General features: G+C 39.8%; 1 protein-coding gene across 1 annotated transcript in view; it reads right to left on the minus strand.

Moving 5' to 3' along the window:
• Positions 1–20,254, minus strand: part of LOC134802413 (zinc finger and SCAN domain-containing protein 32-like) — a 29,486-nt gene extending 9,232 nt beyond the window's left edge. Inside the window, exons 1-7 of the mRNA XM_063775071.1 lie at positions 19,921–20,254; positions 19,026–19,151; positions 18,156–18,330; positions 16,827–16,963; positions 15,925–16,113; positions 2,302–2,390; positions 1,053–1,175 (exon numbers count right to left, since the gene is read on the minus strand). Coding sequence (XP_063631141.1) covers positions 1,053–1,175; positions 2,302–2,390; positions 15,925–16,113; positions 16,827–16,963; positions 18,156–18,330; positions 19,026–19,151; positions 19,921–20,049 — 968 coding nt within the window. The 5' untranslated portion in view covers positions 20,050–20,254. The remainder of the gene's footprint in view (positions 1–1,052; positions 1,176–2,301; positions 2,391–15,924; positions 16,114–16,826; positions 16,964–18,155; positions 18,331–19,025; positions 19,152–19,920) is intronic.
• Between the last annotated feature and the right edge of the window lie 259 nt (positions 20,255–20,513).

Genomic DNA, 20,513 nt, shown 5'->3' on the forward strand with positions numbered 1-20,513 from the left:
ATCATACAAAACATATAATAAATATTTATTTATAGGTTATTTTAGTTTATGTTGTAGTTAGTTGTAGCAAAGACATATGTAACTTCGTATAAGACGAATAAAGTCTAAGGAAAAAACGTGCCTCGGGATTCAAGTAAAAGTCATTCTCGAATAGATGCCGCACACACCTTTAGCCTATCCTCGGCTAGATGGCGTGACGACACTGTTTCATATTTAACAATTTTAACACATAGATATCAGTAATGAACATGGATCAAAATGATATAAAAATAATAAAATCATTTATCCATATACATACATTTTTTGATAACTTTATACGTTTCCATTTTGAGTTTTAGTCGTGTGTCGATAGATGGCAGTAAATTTACAGTGACTACAAAATTTACAATGACAGGACCCCTCTATACTATCTATTCTTTTTTGTTGTAGCTTTATGTAGTTTTTAATTGTAGTTTATATTACATGTATTTCTTGATATATCTAATATATTTGATCGATGTATACGCCATACGATTAAATAAAAGTGAAATGTTACCGCTATGTTATGACGCGACGAAGATAAAAATATAATAAATAAAAAACTAATTTTATAGTACAAAACATAAATACGTAAAATAATAATTATTAGAATTTATGTATTCATAATAAATGATTATGAAAAAAAGCGCTGGTGGCCTAGCGGTAAGAGCGAGCGACTTTCAATCCGGAGGTCGCGGGTTCAAACCCGGCTCGTACCAATGAGTTTTTCGGAACTTATGTACGAAATATCATTTGATATTCACCAGTCGCTATTCGGTGAAGGAAAACATCGTGAGGAAACCGGAATAATCTCAATATGGCCTAATTTACCCTCTGGGTTGGAAGGTCAGATGGCAGTCGCTTTCGTAAAAACTAGTGCCTACGTCAAATCATGGGATTAGTTGTCCAGCGGACCCCAGGCTCCCATGAGCCGTGGCAAAATGCCGGGATAACGCGAGGAAGAAGAACTAGGTTTAAGAAACTGTAATGTTGATAAATTTAAATACACAGATTTTTTTTTTCATGTAACTTACTTGGATATTTTCCCGCAGATATTACACTTGTACTGTTTGAGTGATATTTCATGCGTCGAATAGTAATGTTGCTGCATTACTTTCATGTCCAATGTGCGTTTATGGCATATACTGCATTCATACCTGAAGTCAAAACAAAAAAAAAAGGTGAGTGTCGTGAAACAGTCGGTTGGAATGAAGTTAAGAAAGGCGTACAGATTTCCATGACCAATCGCCTCCCGGGTGATAACTCGTATATTGGTTAACGGCTATGTATGATGATCCCTCATGGACGTCAGCTGGCGCTCCATTGGTGGGTTGAGGAATGGCAGCCACCGAAACATGTAAAAAAATAAAATAAATTTTGTCATCGCCTCCCGTTTGATACTTTGTCAGAAGATAGTTTAGATCAGCGGTTCTCAAACTTTTTTTTTGACGGAACCCTTTTGGAAAGCGAAATACTTGATGGAACCCTACAATGGCGGTGGCGGCATAGTAGAATTTTTCGAGGCGACTAAAGCATAGTGTTCTAAATTCTTGCGGAACGCCTGCAGGGGTGTCGCGGAACCCTAGGGTTCCGCGGAACACACTTAGAGACTGGCTGGTTTAGATGTTATTATAAATAAATAAAAACCGTCAGCCGGTTGTATAGCGGTGGAAAGACTGTCAGCTACCTGCATAAACATATAAAAAATAAGCGCTGTACCTTTATATTATAGTATTAACTAAATCATGAAACTTTGCATGTAGGATTTCATCAGGCATTTCAATAAACGCCTTATGGATTTGCGGACATGATCAACTGACGGTCTTTCCACCGCCATACAACCGGCTGACTGTTTTTTTAATTCGTGATAGCATCTAAACTATCATCTGGCAAAGTATCAAGCGGGAGGCGATGACTGACGATATTTGCGCCTGGCCCGCGGTCTATCATGCTCATGTTTTGTTTTGTTCTGTTTTATTCCATTCTGTCCTTGCATACATATATTCACGACAGCCGCTGACTAAGGGCTGATTTAGACGGCGTTCGAACTTGTATGCGATTTTAGTTACATTGCGGACTGCTGGTTACGTCCAATTCAATCGACCGATTAAAAACCGCAATGTAATGAAACTCGCATGCGAGTTCTCGCATCGTCTAAATGAGCCCTAAACGGCTATTAAATTAATCAAATTAAAGTGGGAGTAAAATGGACTTTACCTCCCGCTGCACACGCGTGAAATAGCTCGCTTACTAAGCAAGTGTGGTGAAAATGAGATGATTTACCTTCTCATGTGTCTCTTGTAGTGCGCGGTAAACGAGTCCACTGACGAGATGACAGTTTGACATATCGGACAGCTGTATTCACCTAAACACTGAAAAAAAAAAACATATATTTCAGGTTAATTAATACCAAAGAGAATAAAGTGTATAGAGAGTTACTGTCATGGTAAATTATGTAGCTACAGTACATTTACTGCCATCTTTCGAGAGAAGATTAAAAGTTAAAACTGTTAAAAACGCCATTTGAGTTTGATCCTCATTCTTTCACTGATATGGTGTTAACTTGTTTAATATTATGTTGTAACGTAGTACATTTTTCTAAATTTATATTAAGTATTATTGAGATGATTCATAATTAAAAGAAAAATACCTTTTCTTATTTCAACGTTTTTAACAGTGTCCGAAACGAACTATATTAATTGCACTTCTTTGCATAATCTGTTGCATTCAGATGCACCTCTAGATGCTTATCTGTTGTCGGGGTTGTCATACGAGTAAAAATAGATAAAACTTGAGATATTTATATTGTCACTCCAGGAAAACTTTGTATGATTTAGGTATGTTTTTTCAGGTAAAAAATAATTTTGATATAAAACAAAACATAGAAATTACAGACTTACAAAGTGGCTCTGGAATGAAACAATATTAGATTTAATGATAAAAATATATTTCTTAGGCTCAGGAGTGAAATTGTCTAAACAATTCAGATAGAATTTTCGAAGGATTTGTGTCTTCAAGGGACTGCCACCCTACTTTTGTCAGGCCCTCAGGGACCTCCATATTGGAGGAGGTCATTCGAGAATGATTTGCACATTTGCTTTGGGAACCCCTCTGGGGACACTCGCTCGCAAGAGCACAATTTATGGGAAGACCACACTTTCGACATGGTGGTCTGAAAGATGGAAACGGCTTGAGTCCTTCGGAAGCTCCACTGAGTGAGTACAAATTAATTTCGTGGTGATCAACTCCACAATGGCGCGAAACGTTGTGGGTTTGTTCTTAACCAGGTTTTGGTTCTTTGCAGAGTGACTCCTGCTCGAGGGAAGGGAGCGCTCCGCCAGAAGTCTTAGCAGCTTCCAGTGCGGTGAGCTAAATTTACAATTGTTTCGTTTCTTCTCTAGCGGCCAAAAAGGGCATCGGCTAATATAACCTTTTCTCGGTTTACAGGAGCCGGGAATTTAAATTAAATTTAAATTAAATTTATTTCATCATTTCAAAAGCTTGGAAGTAAATTTATGAATATTGTTTGGGAGACCTCCTGGATCGAGGAATTAAGCATCCCATCTGCCTCTGCCACGTCGTGTTGGTACCACGTGCGCGGCCCTTGAGCTCTACATCTCCGCTCAGCTTCTAGCCTTCTCGGGGAAACCAGCCTGACACCCCGCAGCGTCTGAGGAAGGTTTTCATCCTGAGGTCGGTCCTTTCCATGTTCTAATTTTGTAGGGCATCAGCACCAGCTGTAAAGTGTAGAGTGAATTTAAAACTATGAGCAACCATTAAAGTAGCATAAAGACTTTTGAAAATCCTGGTACATCGAATTTAGAGTTACGATAATTTAGTTCTTAAATAAGTAGAATTCTGTGTGAAGCTTTATTCTGGACCTATTAAGCGGCCCCGCCGTCCACTGAGCTAAGTTCTACCATTAGGTCAAATCAAGTTAGAGGTTCACACAGAGGTCATAAGTTTAGGTTAAGCCACTAACATTGCATAGGCAAGATTTTAGTAATAAATAAAGTTCCTTAAATATAAATTTGTTCGCTTTTTATCTCCCAAAATAGGTTCCTCCAGCAAGCAATTTTTGACACCACATTTTTACTAATTAAGTTAATTTTATTTTCTGTGCTAACGTGCTATGCTTTATTGAACAAGCCGGAGCTTTGCAATCTTATTTACCTTTTAAAATAGCACGTTTCACATGGCGCCCTGGGAATAAGCTGGCTGTAGGAATTTGGGGAAATTTCATGTACCAGGAAAGTTGTGAAATATTTACTGTGTTACTCACCTTTTTGTTTAGTGTTGGTTGCTCTTTATACATTGAATAGTTTTTAGATATCATAATTTGAAGATTTGATTGCAATTTTGCTGTTTTGCTGCACATTTATTTGTTGTTTTTTGGAAGAGAAAGTGACACACACTTTTTGAGTTTTTTGACTTTTTGAGGTTATATTGCCAACCGTAAAAAATAACGTGGTTTTGCACTTTGCACCAAGTAAATGTTTTGAAATTTCACTGATTTTATATACTAAGTTTTGATTTCAACATTTGATGTGAATTTGTGTCGTTTTTAAGCATAAAATTGCAATTTAAAAATTTTTGTGCATTCTTTTGTCGGTACGGACTTATTACAAAGATATTCCAATTTCAGTACAAACAATTATTTTAAGAGTATTTGCTTACATTTATACTGTCAGCTCATTATTACATATTTAAAGTGAAAAGCATTGGATTTTGTTGGAAATATTACATTCTTGGATTTTTGTGGTATTATTTGGAACCAAATTGATAGTAGCTTTCACTTTGCAAATTTAAAACCTACGTCCGAGGTGTTTATTGAGAGAGTTACGCCGCAGTCGGCCGATAGATGCCGCTAGCGTCTATGTAGTCGCTCCGCCTGACGCCGTGACGTAGATTCCGCTTCCCCACCTGCAAACAGAGCTGCACGCGCGCCTCGCTTCGCCGCCATTACATTGTTGCGTCGACCGTTTTAGCCGAAGGTCCGTATAATTCGTTGGTATTTTTTTGCAGCATGGTTACGTGAAAAGTTAATTCATTTAATTTCTATCTATCTATAGTGGTTATTAGAACTTCCGTTCAAGTTATTCGTTTATCTAAAGTGGCCTACAACGTTCGGATTCGTTAAATTTTATAAACATTTAGTTAAAAATTTCCGATCCAAAACCTGTTCGTTCTAAATATGTTTTATTTCGCCAGAGGCTCCTTTTAGTCCTTTTAGCGATCTTGCGAACGGAAACTTTGAACAACGTTTTTCAAATCTACCCACTTTTTTTTTACGAAATTTTCCATGACTGCTTAAATTGTTACCGTTAGTCAGTTTTTACGTAAATCTACTCGCATTTCCGAGATTAAAGTAGGAAATGCGCCAGTTTTTAACTAGTGTTTTCTAATACAGTTAAATATTTTCATGATGAGCAGTAACGCAAGTCGCTCCGCGTCCGAGGAGAGAGATCGCGCTTCGAGGTCATCGTGCCGGCAGCAGCGAGCGCGGCGCTCGGGGTCCAGCTCGGAGGAGGACTACCGACGTGCGCGCAGCCGGAGCTGGCGCTCCAGCACGCGGGCGGCGGAGCCCGCGCGGCGGCGCGAGCGGAGCCGCGCTCCCAGCAGGCGGTCAACGACTTCGGGACTGGAAAGGAGGTTTGAATTCCTTTCGAACCAACTGGTGAGCCAGCTCAATGACATTTTAGCCACCCAAGTGTTCGAGTCTAGTAAAGGAATACCGCCCCCGCCCGTGGCGCCGCCGACGCCGGCCGCGCCGGGCCCGGCGCCTCCCACGGTGACGGCCGCCACGACGGCACCGCCAGCCGCGACGGTGTCTACCGCTACGATGGCGCCACCTACCTACCCACGCTCAGTCCGCGGTTACGCCGCCGCTGACTTATATGCTACCGTCCACCATGACGACGCCGGCGACTACGCTGATCCTGTCCTCCGCGCCGCCGCCGGCCGCGGACCCGCGCGGCACGCTGCCGGCGCTCCCGGTCCGCGTGGTCCCGATTGGCGCGCGCGCGCCCGTGCCGGTAGCTGCGACACAACACGAGCAGATCGCTGATCTCTCGGTCTCGATCAAGGAGCCCCTCGTTGCCAAGGCGAATGCGGAACGGCTCGCGAGGAGCTGTGCTCTATCGCGCCTCGACTGCCCAGAATGGAAAGCGGTACGTTACGCGGACACTCAGAAGAAGTACATAGCGTCCCCGGGCTTCACCGAGGTGTTGATCAACGAGGAGCTGCGTCGATTTGAGGGTCCCTCGACTTCGCGAGGCTCGCGTGCGACCCAATCGGAGCGAAGCTTCGCGGCGCTCTCCAATGCGGTAATCGCGCAAAATGAAGCGCTCAACGAGGCTCTACAAAATTTAATCGAGTGGTCTGGCACGCCGGAATCTGGATCGCCCGGCGCACTCTATAATAAACTCAAAGACCTATTCGACAATGAATCAAATTACAAGGTAATCTCTCACGATATCTTACAAATAGTCTCCGGGAAGCGAGCCGAAGCCATAGCGGAGCGAAGGTTTGATTTACTGCGATCGATCAAGGATAAATACGTAAGAGAAGACATAGACAAGATCCCTCCTACATACGAATACATCTTCAATCCGGAGAAACTGTCAGCATACGTGCAGAAGATCGGTGGCATCGATAAGGTGGGAAAACAACCCTCGCATAACTCCTTCGCTCGCCAGCGCTCCCCTGCTCAGGCTCCGTCCCCCAAAGACAAGTCCTTTCGCCGCACTGCTAATAAACAAAAATCGGACAAAAAGCCCGCCGCGCATAAAAAAGCTCGAGACTCCGGGTCTAAAAGGAAGGGGCCGGGAGGAGATAGCTCGAGACGCCGCGACACTCGTCGCAGGAGATGACTTCCGAGAATTTTCAGCTGGTTGTTTGCAACACTTCCGAAACAGTTGGAGAAAATTAAAAGCTCCGAATATAATTCTAGATTTGATTTCATCGGTACGAATCCCATTTATCAAAAAACCCCCGTTGATTTTACCTACACTAGATGTCCTTCACAAGTTTCGCATTCCGGAATCTCCTCAAATGACAGAAGAGATAGAAAACATGACCCGGGAGCAGGGTTGGGCAGTATTTCAATTACATGTATTTGAAATACGTATTTGAAATACATTTCAGTATTTTGTATTTGTATTTCAAATACTACCTGGAAAAGTATTTTGTATTTGGTATTTCAAATACTGCACTCACATGTATTTTGTATTTTGTATTTCAAATACTTCAAGGTTCAAAATACATTTCTACAAAATACATTTTATTACATTCTATGATCCTAAAATGGAACATTTTTTTAAATATAATGTACGACTTGTACGAGCGAAAATAGGTACATTGCGCGAGCTATTCTGCGCAGAACTTTTCGTCAACAGCCAGGGGATAGAGTCATTGTATGTAGTAGTTTCCGTCCATGCTCTAGTTTTCGACCACTTGACAGATTAGCATATAATATATTTCATTTTTAATTTACTATTTGCGAAATATATTTTTTATATGTAGACAGATATATTGTTTAGCTAAGGATTGAAATCAGTCCAAATTTGTGCAGCAATGTAGGTTTATATTCAAATTTCGTCAAGTGGACGAAAACTAGAGAAGGACGAAAACAAGCGCAATGACCCTATAAGTTTTTAGGAAAGGATATTCGTTAAAAAAAACTAAATGATTAAACAAAAAAAAAGAAAAGTATTTTGTATTTGAAATACATTATTTTAAACACTGTAATTTGTATTTTGTATTTCAAATACCAGTCACCAAAGTAGTTTGTATTTGGTATTTCAAATACTTTTAAAAATGTATTTTGTAATTTGTATTTGAAATACGTGGGAGCCAGTATTTTGCCCAACCCTGCCCGGGAGGGGGTCCTAGAGCATGCTCCGCTCACCCCCAGCTACATTTCACCCCTCTTCCTGCTGCGGAAGAGCAACGGAAAAGTAAGAACTATTTTCAATCTAAAATCCCTGAACCAGTATATGAGAACGTCCCACTTCAGACTATTCAATCATTGTCACATGCACAACTTTCTACAAACCGGAGACTGGTTAGCCAAATTCGACTTGAGCCAAGCATACTACCATGTCCCTATTCTAGATCAACACAGATGCTTCCTTCGTATAAGCTATCAAGGTCGGCTGATGCAGATGACATGTCTCCCGTTCGGAATATCTGTAGCTCCGAAAATATTCGCGACCTTATCAAATTGGATAGCGCACTTCCTGAGATCGTGTGGCCTTCGCGTAGTAGTCTACCTAGACGATTTCCTAATAGCGAACCAGTCGAAGAAATCCCTTCTAGAGCAGGTATTGATTGCCAAATCAACCCTAATAAATTTGGGCTGGCAAATAAATTACCAGAAGTCCGTCATGATACCCACTCAGATCATAGAGTTCCTAGGCATCACGTGGAACACGCGATTCAACTCCCGGTCTCTGCCAGCAAAGAAAGTAAGCGCTCTGCGTCGCGACCTGCAGGCCTGTCTTGCTGCCGAGTCGCTCACGGTGAAGAAGACCCAACGTATCCTGGGCCGTCTCAACTTCGCGAACTTCGTGGTCCACAGAGGAAGGCTACACTGTCGCAGTCTCCAACAATATCTCGGACAGCTACGGAAAGCCCCGTGTCACCTCCCTCCTCGTCTTCCGCCTGCAGTTCGGCAGGATCTCCAATGGTGGATCGACAACGCAACTCAACAGACCCACATTCACGAGGAGGTAAGAACGACGAACTTTATAGTCACGGACGCATCGGACCACCAGTGGGGAGCAGTCGTCAACGGAAAGCCGTTATGCGGTCCGTGGAGCCACCAACAGAAGAATTGGCACAGCAACCTCAAAGAGCTATACGCAGTATTCGCTGCGCTGTCAATAGAAAGCCAAAACTTAAGGAATTCCCGGGTGGTGCTACAGACGGACAACCGGACCGTTGTAGCATACATAAAAAACGAAGGCGGGACCAAGTCTCTTCCTCTCCTACAGCTGACGCGAAAACTTCTAACGCTAGCGGACCGCCTACGGGTCAATCTGGCCCCTTACTACCTACCAGGTCGGTACAACCCCGAGGCCGACGGACTGTCAAGGGGACACTTCGTAACCGAATGGCACCTGCGCCCAGAAGCCACGGAGAAAATCTTCGCGCGCTGGGGTACCCCGTCCATCGACCTCTTCGCCTCCGAGAGCGCTCACGTCTGGCTACGGTATGTTTCAATCGATTCGCTCGACTCGAACGCCTGCTATCACGACGCATTCAGCAACTACTGGCACTACGACCTGGCGTGGATATTTCCACCTCCCAGCCTCCTGCCTCGCGTTCTACATCACCTCAACACCGCGTCGGGCCTGTTCATCGTGATAGCACCCAAGTGGAACAGACCTTTCTGGAGACCAGACCTAAAGAAGAGAGCTGTCAAGCGACCATTGAAAGTCCACAATCTTCGGACGGTCCTAGTAGACACATCGACGAACCGCCCTCCTCCACAAGTCAACGACTTAAGCATCGAGGCCTGGCTCCTTTCGGGTGGGATGCTGTGACACCGGGCTGGTCGGACCAGGAGAAAAACCTACTGATGTCCCATTGGCGTGCTTCTACAATAAAAACTTATACACCCATATGGAAAAAATGGTCATCGTGGTGTACCAAAAACCAGATCAACTGCCAGGTACCTCCGCCCAATGATGTAGCAAGGTATCTCGCACATCTATTTTTAACAGATAAGTTAGCTTACCGGACGATACTAGTTCATAAATCCGTTATAAGTGCTGTGTGTGAACCATTATCGGACTCTAAGCTTTCCTCAAACGCCCTGATTAAGAATATTTTAAAAGCAATATCGGTAGCGAGACCACCGCCTCCTAAACCACCAGTTTGGGACGCGAGACATCTAATAAAATACCTTAAAAATACTAGTCCTGACTTGAATAGCTTGTACGACGTATCTAGAAGAACTGCCGCTCTTTTACTACTAGCATCGGGTCGCAGGGTCCACGACCTTACCCTGCTACACTCTAGCGGGGAATATTACATAGATAACCTTCAATCTATTACTTTGCGTCCAAAATTCGGCTCTAAATCTGATAATGGGTCTTATCAACAGTCTGATTGGACTCTACTAGAAGCACCGGAACAGAATATAAGCCCAGTATTCTGGATACGTCAACTTATTAAAATTACAGAAAATGTCAGGGAACACTGCTCTAACTTATTTGTATCAACCAGAGCCCCATCCAAGCCTGCCTCGCCCACGATGATTGGAGGTTGGCTTAAACGTCTCTTAGCAGAGGCTGGTATTGAATCAACTCCGGGTAGCTTTCGATCCGCGGTATCATCCTTAAACTGGCTGGAAAAATATCCAATCAATGATATTTTAGCTAAAGCTAATTGGCAAAACGAATCTACCTTTAGACGTTTCTACCACCGCGCACAGTGTTCGATTTCCCTCAAAAAATTTCCCTATGCTGTTTATTGCATAAATCAATCAAGGAATGCATTTGAAATGCAAGACTAGAACACCCAGAAGTCTATTTCAAATACTTTTTTTTATAAAAAATAAATTATATTTCATGACCTTGACATCGAAAAATTACTAAATAAATTCTACAAAAGTATCTGATGAAGAAGTCGCTTTTTAATCAATGTAGTTTGATAAAGAAGCCTTTGGCGCATATTTTCTAGTTCTTAGTTTTGGAATTTACCCTCTGCTTACCGAGTTATTCATATAAATACAGATTTTTTATTTCATTTTTTTTCTCCTGAAAAACTCAAAAGTGCGACTTGTAACTAGCACTGAAAGATGGCTCTTAACTAGGTCTACCACTGGTAAAAAAATCACGTTCCACTATCGCGGCATTTGGGAGTTACGTATAAAGGTCAAATTATACTTTTTAGGGTTGTTACTTAAAGGTCAAACAAATATGAAAGGTCGGAGTAATTAAAAAATCTGATTAAATTAAATTAAGGAACAACATAAGAAACTTTATTTATATTTATTTATTTAACCTTTATTGCACAATACAAGAAATTACAAATAGCAGACTTGCCAAAAGGCATTATCTACCAGTCAACCATTGGGCCACGCAGAAACTTTTAAGTGCAGTGCACTTTGTTAAACAATAAAGTCATTAAATTCAGAAAAGAAAGAAAGAAATTCAGAAGTCAAGTTATAGTTTCTTTTCGCAAGTTGGTCTCAGATTTTATGTATTTTGTGGCTCATACAAATCATTTTCATTTTCGAGAACTAACGTGCAGTCGTCAACATGGGATGGATTTTCATCACCGTCTATTAACGAAGATCCATCATTAGCTAGATCTTCATCATCGACTTCTTCTTGTAAGTTTTCTTCATGAATCGGCTTCAAAAGTTCACGAACTGCTTCTGGTAGACTAATCCTACTGGACGATTTTTGTAAGTATAAATGAAAGAGGTTTGCACTCAATTAAATGTATTCAAACTTAGCCATTTTGATAATGATGGATAAAATTGTTTTTTACGATTAGTCGATTTTTAATTAATCACTAGCACTGGTGCACTTTTGCCCCCGTCAATCCAGTGTTCCTGTATTTTTATTTATGTACCTGGAGTATGTCTAAACAATATACAGTTTTGTAATAGAGGAAAATTTTGAATTAATTCTGACTAAAAATTAAAGGTCAAGTTGAGGGTCAACCCTAACACTGTATTTTTAAATTCGATAACTCCCAAACGCCGCGATAGTGGAACGTGATTTTTTTACCAGTGGTTGACCAAGTTAAGAGCCATCTTTCAGTGCTAGTTACAAGTCGCACTTTCGAGTTTTTCAGGAGAAAAAAAATGAAATAAAAAATCTGTATTTATATGAATTACTCGGTAACCAGAGGGTAAATTCCAAAACTAAGAACTAGAAAATATGCGCCAAAGGCTTCTTTATCGAACTACATTGATTAAAAAGCGACTTCTTCATCAGATACTTTTGTAGAATTTATTTAGTAATTTTTCGATGTCAAGGTCATGAAATATAATTTATTTTTTATTAAAAAAAGTATTTGAAATAGACTTCTGGGTGTTCTAGTCTTGCATTTCAAATGCATTCCTTGATTGATTTATGCAATTAACAGCATAGGGAAATTTTTTGAGGGAAATCGAACACTGTGCACCGGGATATCCGCGGATCGGACGCGAACTCAACTGAGAAGTCTCTGTCAAATTTATTTAAAGTTTGATTCTAACCTAGGGTTACATTATTTACCAATTACCTATAATACATAATTATATTGAGTTACTGCGATTACATATGTATGTTACAAATACTATGCGTATGTATTATTTTCCTAGCCAGTAAGTGTAGCCCTATCGCTCGCGCGCCCGCTGATTCGCCACCAGGAGATAATAAACAGGTCTCAATAAACACCTCGGACGTAGAACGGAACACATAATATAAAAAATTTACCTTCCTATAAAATTGATATTATGTTTCCTGAGACGTCCGAGGTGAAAGTAATGTCTTCCTGGTAGCCCGTTTTATACCGACGGTACTTCTCCTCAACAATGTAATGGCGGCGAAGCGAGGCGCGCGTGCAGCTCTGTTTGCAGGTGGGGAAGCGGAATCTACGTCACGGCGTCAGGCGGAGCGACTATCAGTTTATCAGTTTATCAGTTTATTTATTGCATCCATGGTTACATTTGGTGTTACATGGTAAAAGTAAGTTTCACATGGGCCCTGGTAGGGCACAGCAATAGTCTTAAATCTAAAATAATTATGCTAGGTACTAGACAGTGTTAATGAAATAGTTATATAATTTAGGTCTTATAGCAATGGTTAGGAGATTGCAATTTAAATTTTAATACAACAAATTTATTAATGTCTGGTAGATATTATTGATAATTGAAGTTAACATTGAAATTGTAGGGTAGGTAGGTATATAATGTTAATTTATTTAATAGTTATGTCAAGATTTAGAAATTGTATGTCACACAATGTTTAATAATCATAATATGTAAAAGATAAATGAAATAAAAATAATAAAATGAGTAATAATTAAAGCTAATAACATTCGTGATCATTTTTGTCTTCCAAGAAATCATCCAATTTATAGTAGCACTTGTTAACTAATAAGTTCTTCAACAGTTTATTGAATTGTTTATCTGATGTCTGAAGTTTAATGTCGTCGCTGAGTTTATTGTATATTTTAATGGCCATCATTTTTGGGCTTGTTTTGTGTAGCTGTAGTTCTGAACGTTCGGGTGGCGCCAGGTTATGCTTGTACCTACTTTCATATCGTCGAGGACGGTCGGCAAATTTTGGAAAAAAATGAGGATATTTTCTGACGAACTTACAAATTTCAAATATGTAGATTGATGTTAATGTCAGGATTTTATATTTAATAAAATAGGGTCTACAACTGTCCGGTACTGTGATATTAGCTAGTGTGCGTATGCATTTTTTTTGCAATATGAATATTTCCTCTATATCTGTACTATTTCCCCAAAGGATTATCCCGTAATTAAGCCACGAAAAGGCGTATGCGTAATAAGCCGCCAGAGCGCATTCGAAGTTCGTTGATCGTTTTAATTCTCTTAGAGCATATAAAAATGTCGAAAGTTTACTGGCTAATTTCTGGATATGTGATTTCCAATTGATGTGCATATCAATATTCAAACCAAGGAGGGTGAATGTATCTACACATTCTATTGTTTGTCCGTTAAAGGAGTAATTAATATCTAACGCGTTTTTTTGATATGGTCTAAATTGAATTATTTTGGTTTTTGTAAAGTTGACTACATAGACGCTAGCGGCATCTATCGGCCGACTGCGGCGTAACTCTCTCAATAAACACCTCGGACGTCTCAGGAAACATAATATCAATTTTATTGGAAGGTAAAATTTTTATATTAATATTAACGCCATTGCCATCTTACTGTTTAATATTCATATTACGAAAGTCTGACATCTTATATTCTATCTATTCATAAGCGAACTTTAAGTTTAAAAATTTAATGTATTAACTGTAACCATAAAGTAAGTATAGATATCTATTACTTTATGCTGTAACTAAACTGTAAAACGTAATTCATGACCAAAAAAAGGAAGATAATGTTGCCACTGCAATAATTTGTTTGTAAAATAGTAAATTCCTGTTGATAAATAATCACGTCAAGATAATTTATTTATTAGTAATTTTACTCCTACGATTTAAAAAAGTACTTTTATTTACTTATTTTTACATAGATACAAGACGCGCTACTAAAAAGACTAAAAAGTGGAAACATTGTATATAAATTTAATGTCCTACTACATATTTAATCGCTCTTAACATAATGCGCAAACATGGAGTCACGGGATAGGCTTAGCCTAGTGTGATCCACTAAATTGATATATTATGTAATTGCCTGATTTCAAAAATAAAATTTTACTTTACTTTATCTACTCGACTGTAGGCTGAAGGTTATGGCGCCATCGCTCGAAAAGATTGCACCATAACTTTGGCCTAGTATCGATTCCCATAGAAAATGGACCAGCCAAAATGTATGAAACAGAAGTTTTTTTCGCTATTTCGGGGTTGGTCCCATAGTAAAAGTTGCTCAGTATAATCCCAAAACCTCTCTGGCAACGGGAATGCAGTTATTTTTTAGCCACCCTTTATGCACTAGGCTTGAGTCGGTCATGAACTAAGAACTATTAAGAATGAAATCCCATCAAGGACCGAAAGGAACTAAATCTTTTTGCACGCTCTTAATCGGTCTTTAGGTCCTTTAGTTCAGTGGGATTCGAGAGCGCTTGACTGAGTGAAACGTAAAACGGACGGAACGAAACGGTTGTCAATGTCGCTGGCACGAGTGTGAACGAGATGAAAGAACGACGTGACACTCCTAAGCCCGTAAAATATGAAGGAAAATCAAATATATTTCGACATATTTGATATTTTTTAATTATGTTAAGGTGTTTTAATGTTTAATACCGACACATCGTATCGTACAAGTTGAATTGTATTCAGTTACCAAAGATTGGAAAGAAACCAATGAAAAATCGACTCCTATTCATTCCCGGCTCTCAACAAGTTCTGATTTATAGCATGCCCAAGCTGGAATTTACCCGGGCACGGCTCAAAAATTGTTATATATGCAGTAAACCCCGTTACTTCTGCTTCTCATATATTCAGTATAGTGTATAGCAAATGACAAAATATATAAGAGTCTCTTATACAATCTGGAACAACACACCGATACCGCGATGTAGGATGCTATCAGCGCCATCTAGTGCTAAATGTTATTACTAGAAATAGGCAAAGAGTTTTGCCACCTATCCCTTTCAGCGTGAGAAAGAGATGGGTGACAAAAAGGCCCTATAAAATTAATTTGATATATTTTTTCTGCTTCCTCGCGTTATCCCGGCATTTTGCCACGGCTCATGGGAGCCTGGGATCCGCTTGACAACTAATCCCAAGATTTGACGTAGGCACTACTTTTTACGAAAGGCACTACTTTTTACAAAAGCGACTGCCATCTGACCTTCCAACCCAGAGGGTAAGCTAGGCCTTATCGGGATTAGTCCGGTTTCCTCACGATGTTTTCCTTCACCGAAAAGCGACTGGTAAATATCAAATGATATTTCGTACATAAGTTCCGAAAAACTCATTGGTACGAGCCGGGGTTTGAACCCGCGACCTTATTTCTTTCTTGTGTTTTATAAATTATATGTGTTAAAAATAAATTTGAACATATTAATATACTAGCGACCCGCCCCGGCTTCGGACGGATTAACAAATACACTTAAACCTTCCTCAAGAATCACTCTATTGATAGGTGAAAACCGCATGAAAATCCGTTCAGTAGTTTTTGAGTTTATCGCGAACAAACACAAAAACAGACAGACGCGGCGGGGGACTTTGTTTTATAAGTTGCAGTGATGTACTCACACTAGAATGCTTATTCGTCATATGTGCCTCATACGACTTGATATAGTTATATCCTATAATACATGTAGTACATCTGTACTGGGCCTTCAGGTAGTTGTCTCTGGTCGCCTCTCTCTCGCGCTCCGCTAACATTTCCTCGTAGGATAGCTCTATGGTTATTATTTTGCCGTCGGATTTTTGTTTATTCCTCTGAAAAAAAGTTTAGGTAAGAATTATTGTCATATTTTGTCATCGCCTCCTGTTTGATAGTTTGTGAGAAGATAGTTTAGATGTTATTATAAAATAAAAACCGTCGTCCGTCAGCCAGTTGTATAGCGGTGGAAAGACCGTCAGCTACTTGCATAAACATGTAAAAAATAAGCGCTGTACCTTTTTATTATAGTAATGACTAAATCATGAAACTTTGCATATTTCATCAGGCATTTCAATAAACGCCTTATGGATTTGCGGACATGATCAACTGACGGTCTTTCCACCGCGATACAACCGGCTGACTATTTTTTTAATTCATGATAGCATCTAAACTATCATCTGGCAAAGTATCAAGCGGGAGGCGATGACTGACGATATTTGCGCCTGGCCCGCGGTCTATTAAACACATATGTAGCTATACAGCGCCATCTCATTCGGCTGTCAAACTCAGGGGCTCTATTTTTTTTAACTTTACATCTCTACTGCGATCAATGATTCTTTGATTTAAGTAATAGTTATTTAGGATACAAGTGCGAAAACAGGAAATTTACAACGAGTTGCGAATTATCTATTCGCACGTGTATCGTGCAACGTTTTACAGTACATATGGCCCTTTAAATTTTCAACTTAGTTACGTAATGTGCTTATTATAGCACAAGGTGTCGTAATGGAGCACCATATGTAGGTACTGTAAACATAAAAATACGCACCTTAGTTTTATTTTTCAAACTAGTCTTCTTCACTTTCTTTTTCCGTTTCTTCCCAGTCTCAGTCTTCACTATTTTAATGTCCAATGGTTCGTCCACCACTGGGTCCTCGAGTTCAGCCGGTGTTATGTCCAGGTCATCTAGAAATACAGGTAATAAGTTTTTGGCAAAAAAATCATTTTTGGTACGAGCTTTTATCGCTGACTGTACTTTTCTTTCGACAGGCAACTAATACTCATCGAGATAATTCCAACAACCCCAAACACAATTCGTTTGCGTTGTTTTATCACGGAGTTCCCATGGCCACCTCCTGTCTCCATCATCAGATCAGCTCCGTGTCATCATAATATTGCATTGTCATCTGATTGACATACTGTATGCGAAATTTCAGCTCAACGGGAAATCGAAAAGTGGGTCAAATTTAGCTTCCAAGATTTGACCCACACTAACTAACGAGATGAAAGAACGACGTGATACTCCTTAGCCCGTAAAATATGAAGGAAAATCATTTTTAGGGTTCCGTACCCAAAGGGTAAAACGGGACCCTATTACTAAGACTTCGCTGTCCGTCCGTCCGTCCGTCCGTCTGTCACCAGGCTGTATCTCACGAACCGTGATAGCTAGACAGTTGAAATTTTCACAGATGATGTACTTCTGTTGCCGCTATAACAACAAATACTAAAAACAGAATAAAATAAAGATTTAAATGGGGCTCCCATACAACAAACGTGATTTTTGACCAAAGTTAAGCAACGTCGGGAGTGGTCAGTACTTGGATGGGTGACCGTTTTTTTTTTTGCTTTTTTTTTCGTTTTTTTTTGCATTATGGTACGGAACCCTTCGAGCGCGAGTCCGACTCGCACTTGCCCGGTTTTTTTTTCTTTATATTGATATTTTTTCAATGTGTTAAGGTGTTTTAATGTTTAATATCGACATATCGTATCGTACAACTAGAATCATATTCAGTTACCAAAGATTACAAAAAAATCCAATGAAAAACTGATTCCTATTCATTCCCGGCTCTCAATAACCGAGCTGAACTAAAGGAACTAAAAGATTTAACTAGTTGTTTTGACCAATTGTAGTTCATTGACCGAGAGTGGAGCACTCTCTGTAGTGAACGAGCACTACGAGCAGGCACAAGCCTATAAATAAACTCTGTATCTGTAGGTATTTAAATAAAAGTAAACAAACAATTTGTACATTTTCGGGTAGTTACAACATTTATTGGTTAACCAACCAAATACAAAACCGCCTGGATCAGTCACTTAACGACCTGACTTTAACCTACATTATTTGATCATGTAATATTTTCGATTACTGTAAAGTTACCTCTATCATCGTCCCAGTCAATCTTAACCTCATCTTTAACATACACAGTGAGCTGAACGTCCTTCTGTACGTTTGGCTTCTCCTCCAAGTCCGGGGCTACGTTCACAGGGCTGTTGACTCTGACTAGCAGCCGCGGGGGGCGGCTTATATCCGTCAGCAGGCATTCATACAGGTTCTGGAAATATTCATTTATTTATCACTTTATTGGACCAAATAGAATATAAACTTAATTTTATTTATCTGATTTGTATTGAGGCTTTGGACACTCCAGGTGAACATGTCAGCCTCATGGGTGCTTTCATAGTTCCCTACTCAAGGGAGAGATCAATAAAGTGGTATACTCTGATTGCTTTGTCAGATAAAGGCTCTGCCAACCAACAATTGATCTGTCCATTGTGCATGGAGCCCAAACTACCAAAAATTATTTCGAATTCGGACGCAGTCCAATAACACGTGAGACAAGTCATCAGTCTTCTGACAGACTAGACACAGAGGTGACGGTTTAACACCCATCACACACAGAAACTTATTTGTAGGGATGTGTCCAGACCGGACTCGGAAAGCTGAGACTAACACTTCTCTAGCAAGATTGGCAGAATCAAAACAAGGGTCTAGCTTGGATTGTTCTGTACCAGATTCCTACACCCCTTGATAAAGCTTGTTCTTCAAAATGGTATTCCCTTTTTTGTAGCCTAAATGTACGAAAGGCGAACTTAATGCCATGGGGCATTCTTTACCAGTCAGAATGGGCAAACAGTCTTCTTCTTCGCATTATCACGGCATTTTGCCACGGCTCATGGGAGCCTGGGGTCCGCTTGGCAACTAATCCCAGAATGGCAGAATGGGCAAACAGTATACCTTATTACTAACCTCGTTAGTATAAGTTTGGAGAATCCTGTAAGAGTCCATTACTTGTTCCTTGAAACAAACCACTTTCCGCAGCAGAGCCTCACACTCCCAACAAATGTTTGGACACACTTGGGGCACATCACATAGCTGCAAATTAAAACATATTATTATCTATCGACCAGGCGAACTTCGTTTCACCTACCTATATCTATCTATTTTCTTTTGCACTTTCTTAATTTTTGAAGTGAAAACTTCTTTAGCGGCACTGTGCACTTTTTGTGATGGGGAATAAATGTTAAACCCGCGAGAGCGTAAGACGTAAGACGTGACGTCACGTGTGACGGACATGTAACGAACGTTACGTGTTTTAAATGCCATCTAGTGAGTTTCCCTCTAACTGGTACTAATATAACTTGAGTACTAACAATGATGTGCTTAGGGGTTTCAAGTAATGCGACGAAATAACGCTAGATGGCGTTAACCTCAATTATACATAGTGCTGCAAACAGTTTGCACTAGATGGCGCGGTTATTAATATTTTGACGTAAGACGCAACCAACTGTACAATGTAACTGTTACAATGTCATTGACTTTTCACTTCTGCCGGCACTCCCAGAGTGCAACCCATTGTTTTTTTTCTTTCATAAGCACCTTCTCCTGACAATAATAAACACAACAGAAAAAGAGTTAGTGAAATTGGTCCAGCAGCCGTTGACGCGTGATGCCGTGACCAAGGGAAATAAGGATTCATTTTTATACAAATAGATGTATGCCCCATATCACTTTTACGTGACTACAAAAAAGGAATAAAGAAGCAGTATTTGAGATTTGCGTGAGACTTAATCTGAATACTAGGTATACAAGTAACAGGGGTGTTAGTGCCTTAATACTAGCATATCTTATTCAAAAATCTTACAGGAATTTCATTTAAGGTGTCCAAGTAAAACCGCTTCATTCTCTCGTCAGTAACTTTCTGCAGGGTCCTGCCCACACACAGACACGCCATGCACAGCAATTTATCAACAACAGTGTGCTTGTTTTCCATTTTAGAAGAATTTTTCACGGCGTTCACAAAATAGAAAGTTATATTAATTTAGCACAAAAAAGGGGATTTTCATGGCTGCTCAATGGATGGACACATACTTTATGTAATTATAGATTTTTTTTTATGCACATAATCATTATTTAAACTGCATTTAAGTGATAATTTACGAAAACAGTTTCAAATCAAAAACATACAACAAAACAAATCGCCGCCATTATTAAAATAGTGCTGTACGAAATCGAAACGTCATAATTTGGTATGAAAATCGGTTTATCGATTTGTAGAATCACGAGATGTGGACACATGTGGACATACCTTTAAAAAGAGTATTGCCAGCTTACGAACTGACAGATGATTAGCACGATGACGTTTATTAATCTGGGCCACTATTTTAGTATAATCAATTCAATTTTGTTATGATAATAAATAATTAGCGCTTATTTATTAATGATAGTGAAAAAAAA

This window comes from Cydia splendana, chromosome 24 (genome assembly GCF_910591565.1).
Source record: "Cydia splendana chromosome 24, ilCydSple1.2, whole genome shotgun sequence".
In the NCBI taxonomy this organism is placed as follows: domain Eukaryota; kingdom Metazoa; phylum Arthropoda; class Insecta; order Lepidoptera; family Tortricidae; genus Cydia; species Cydia splendana.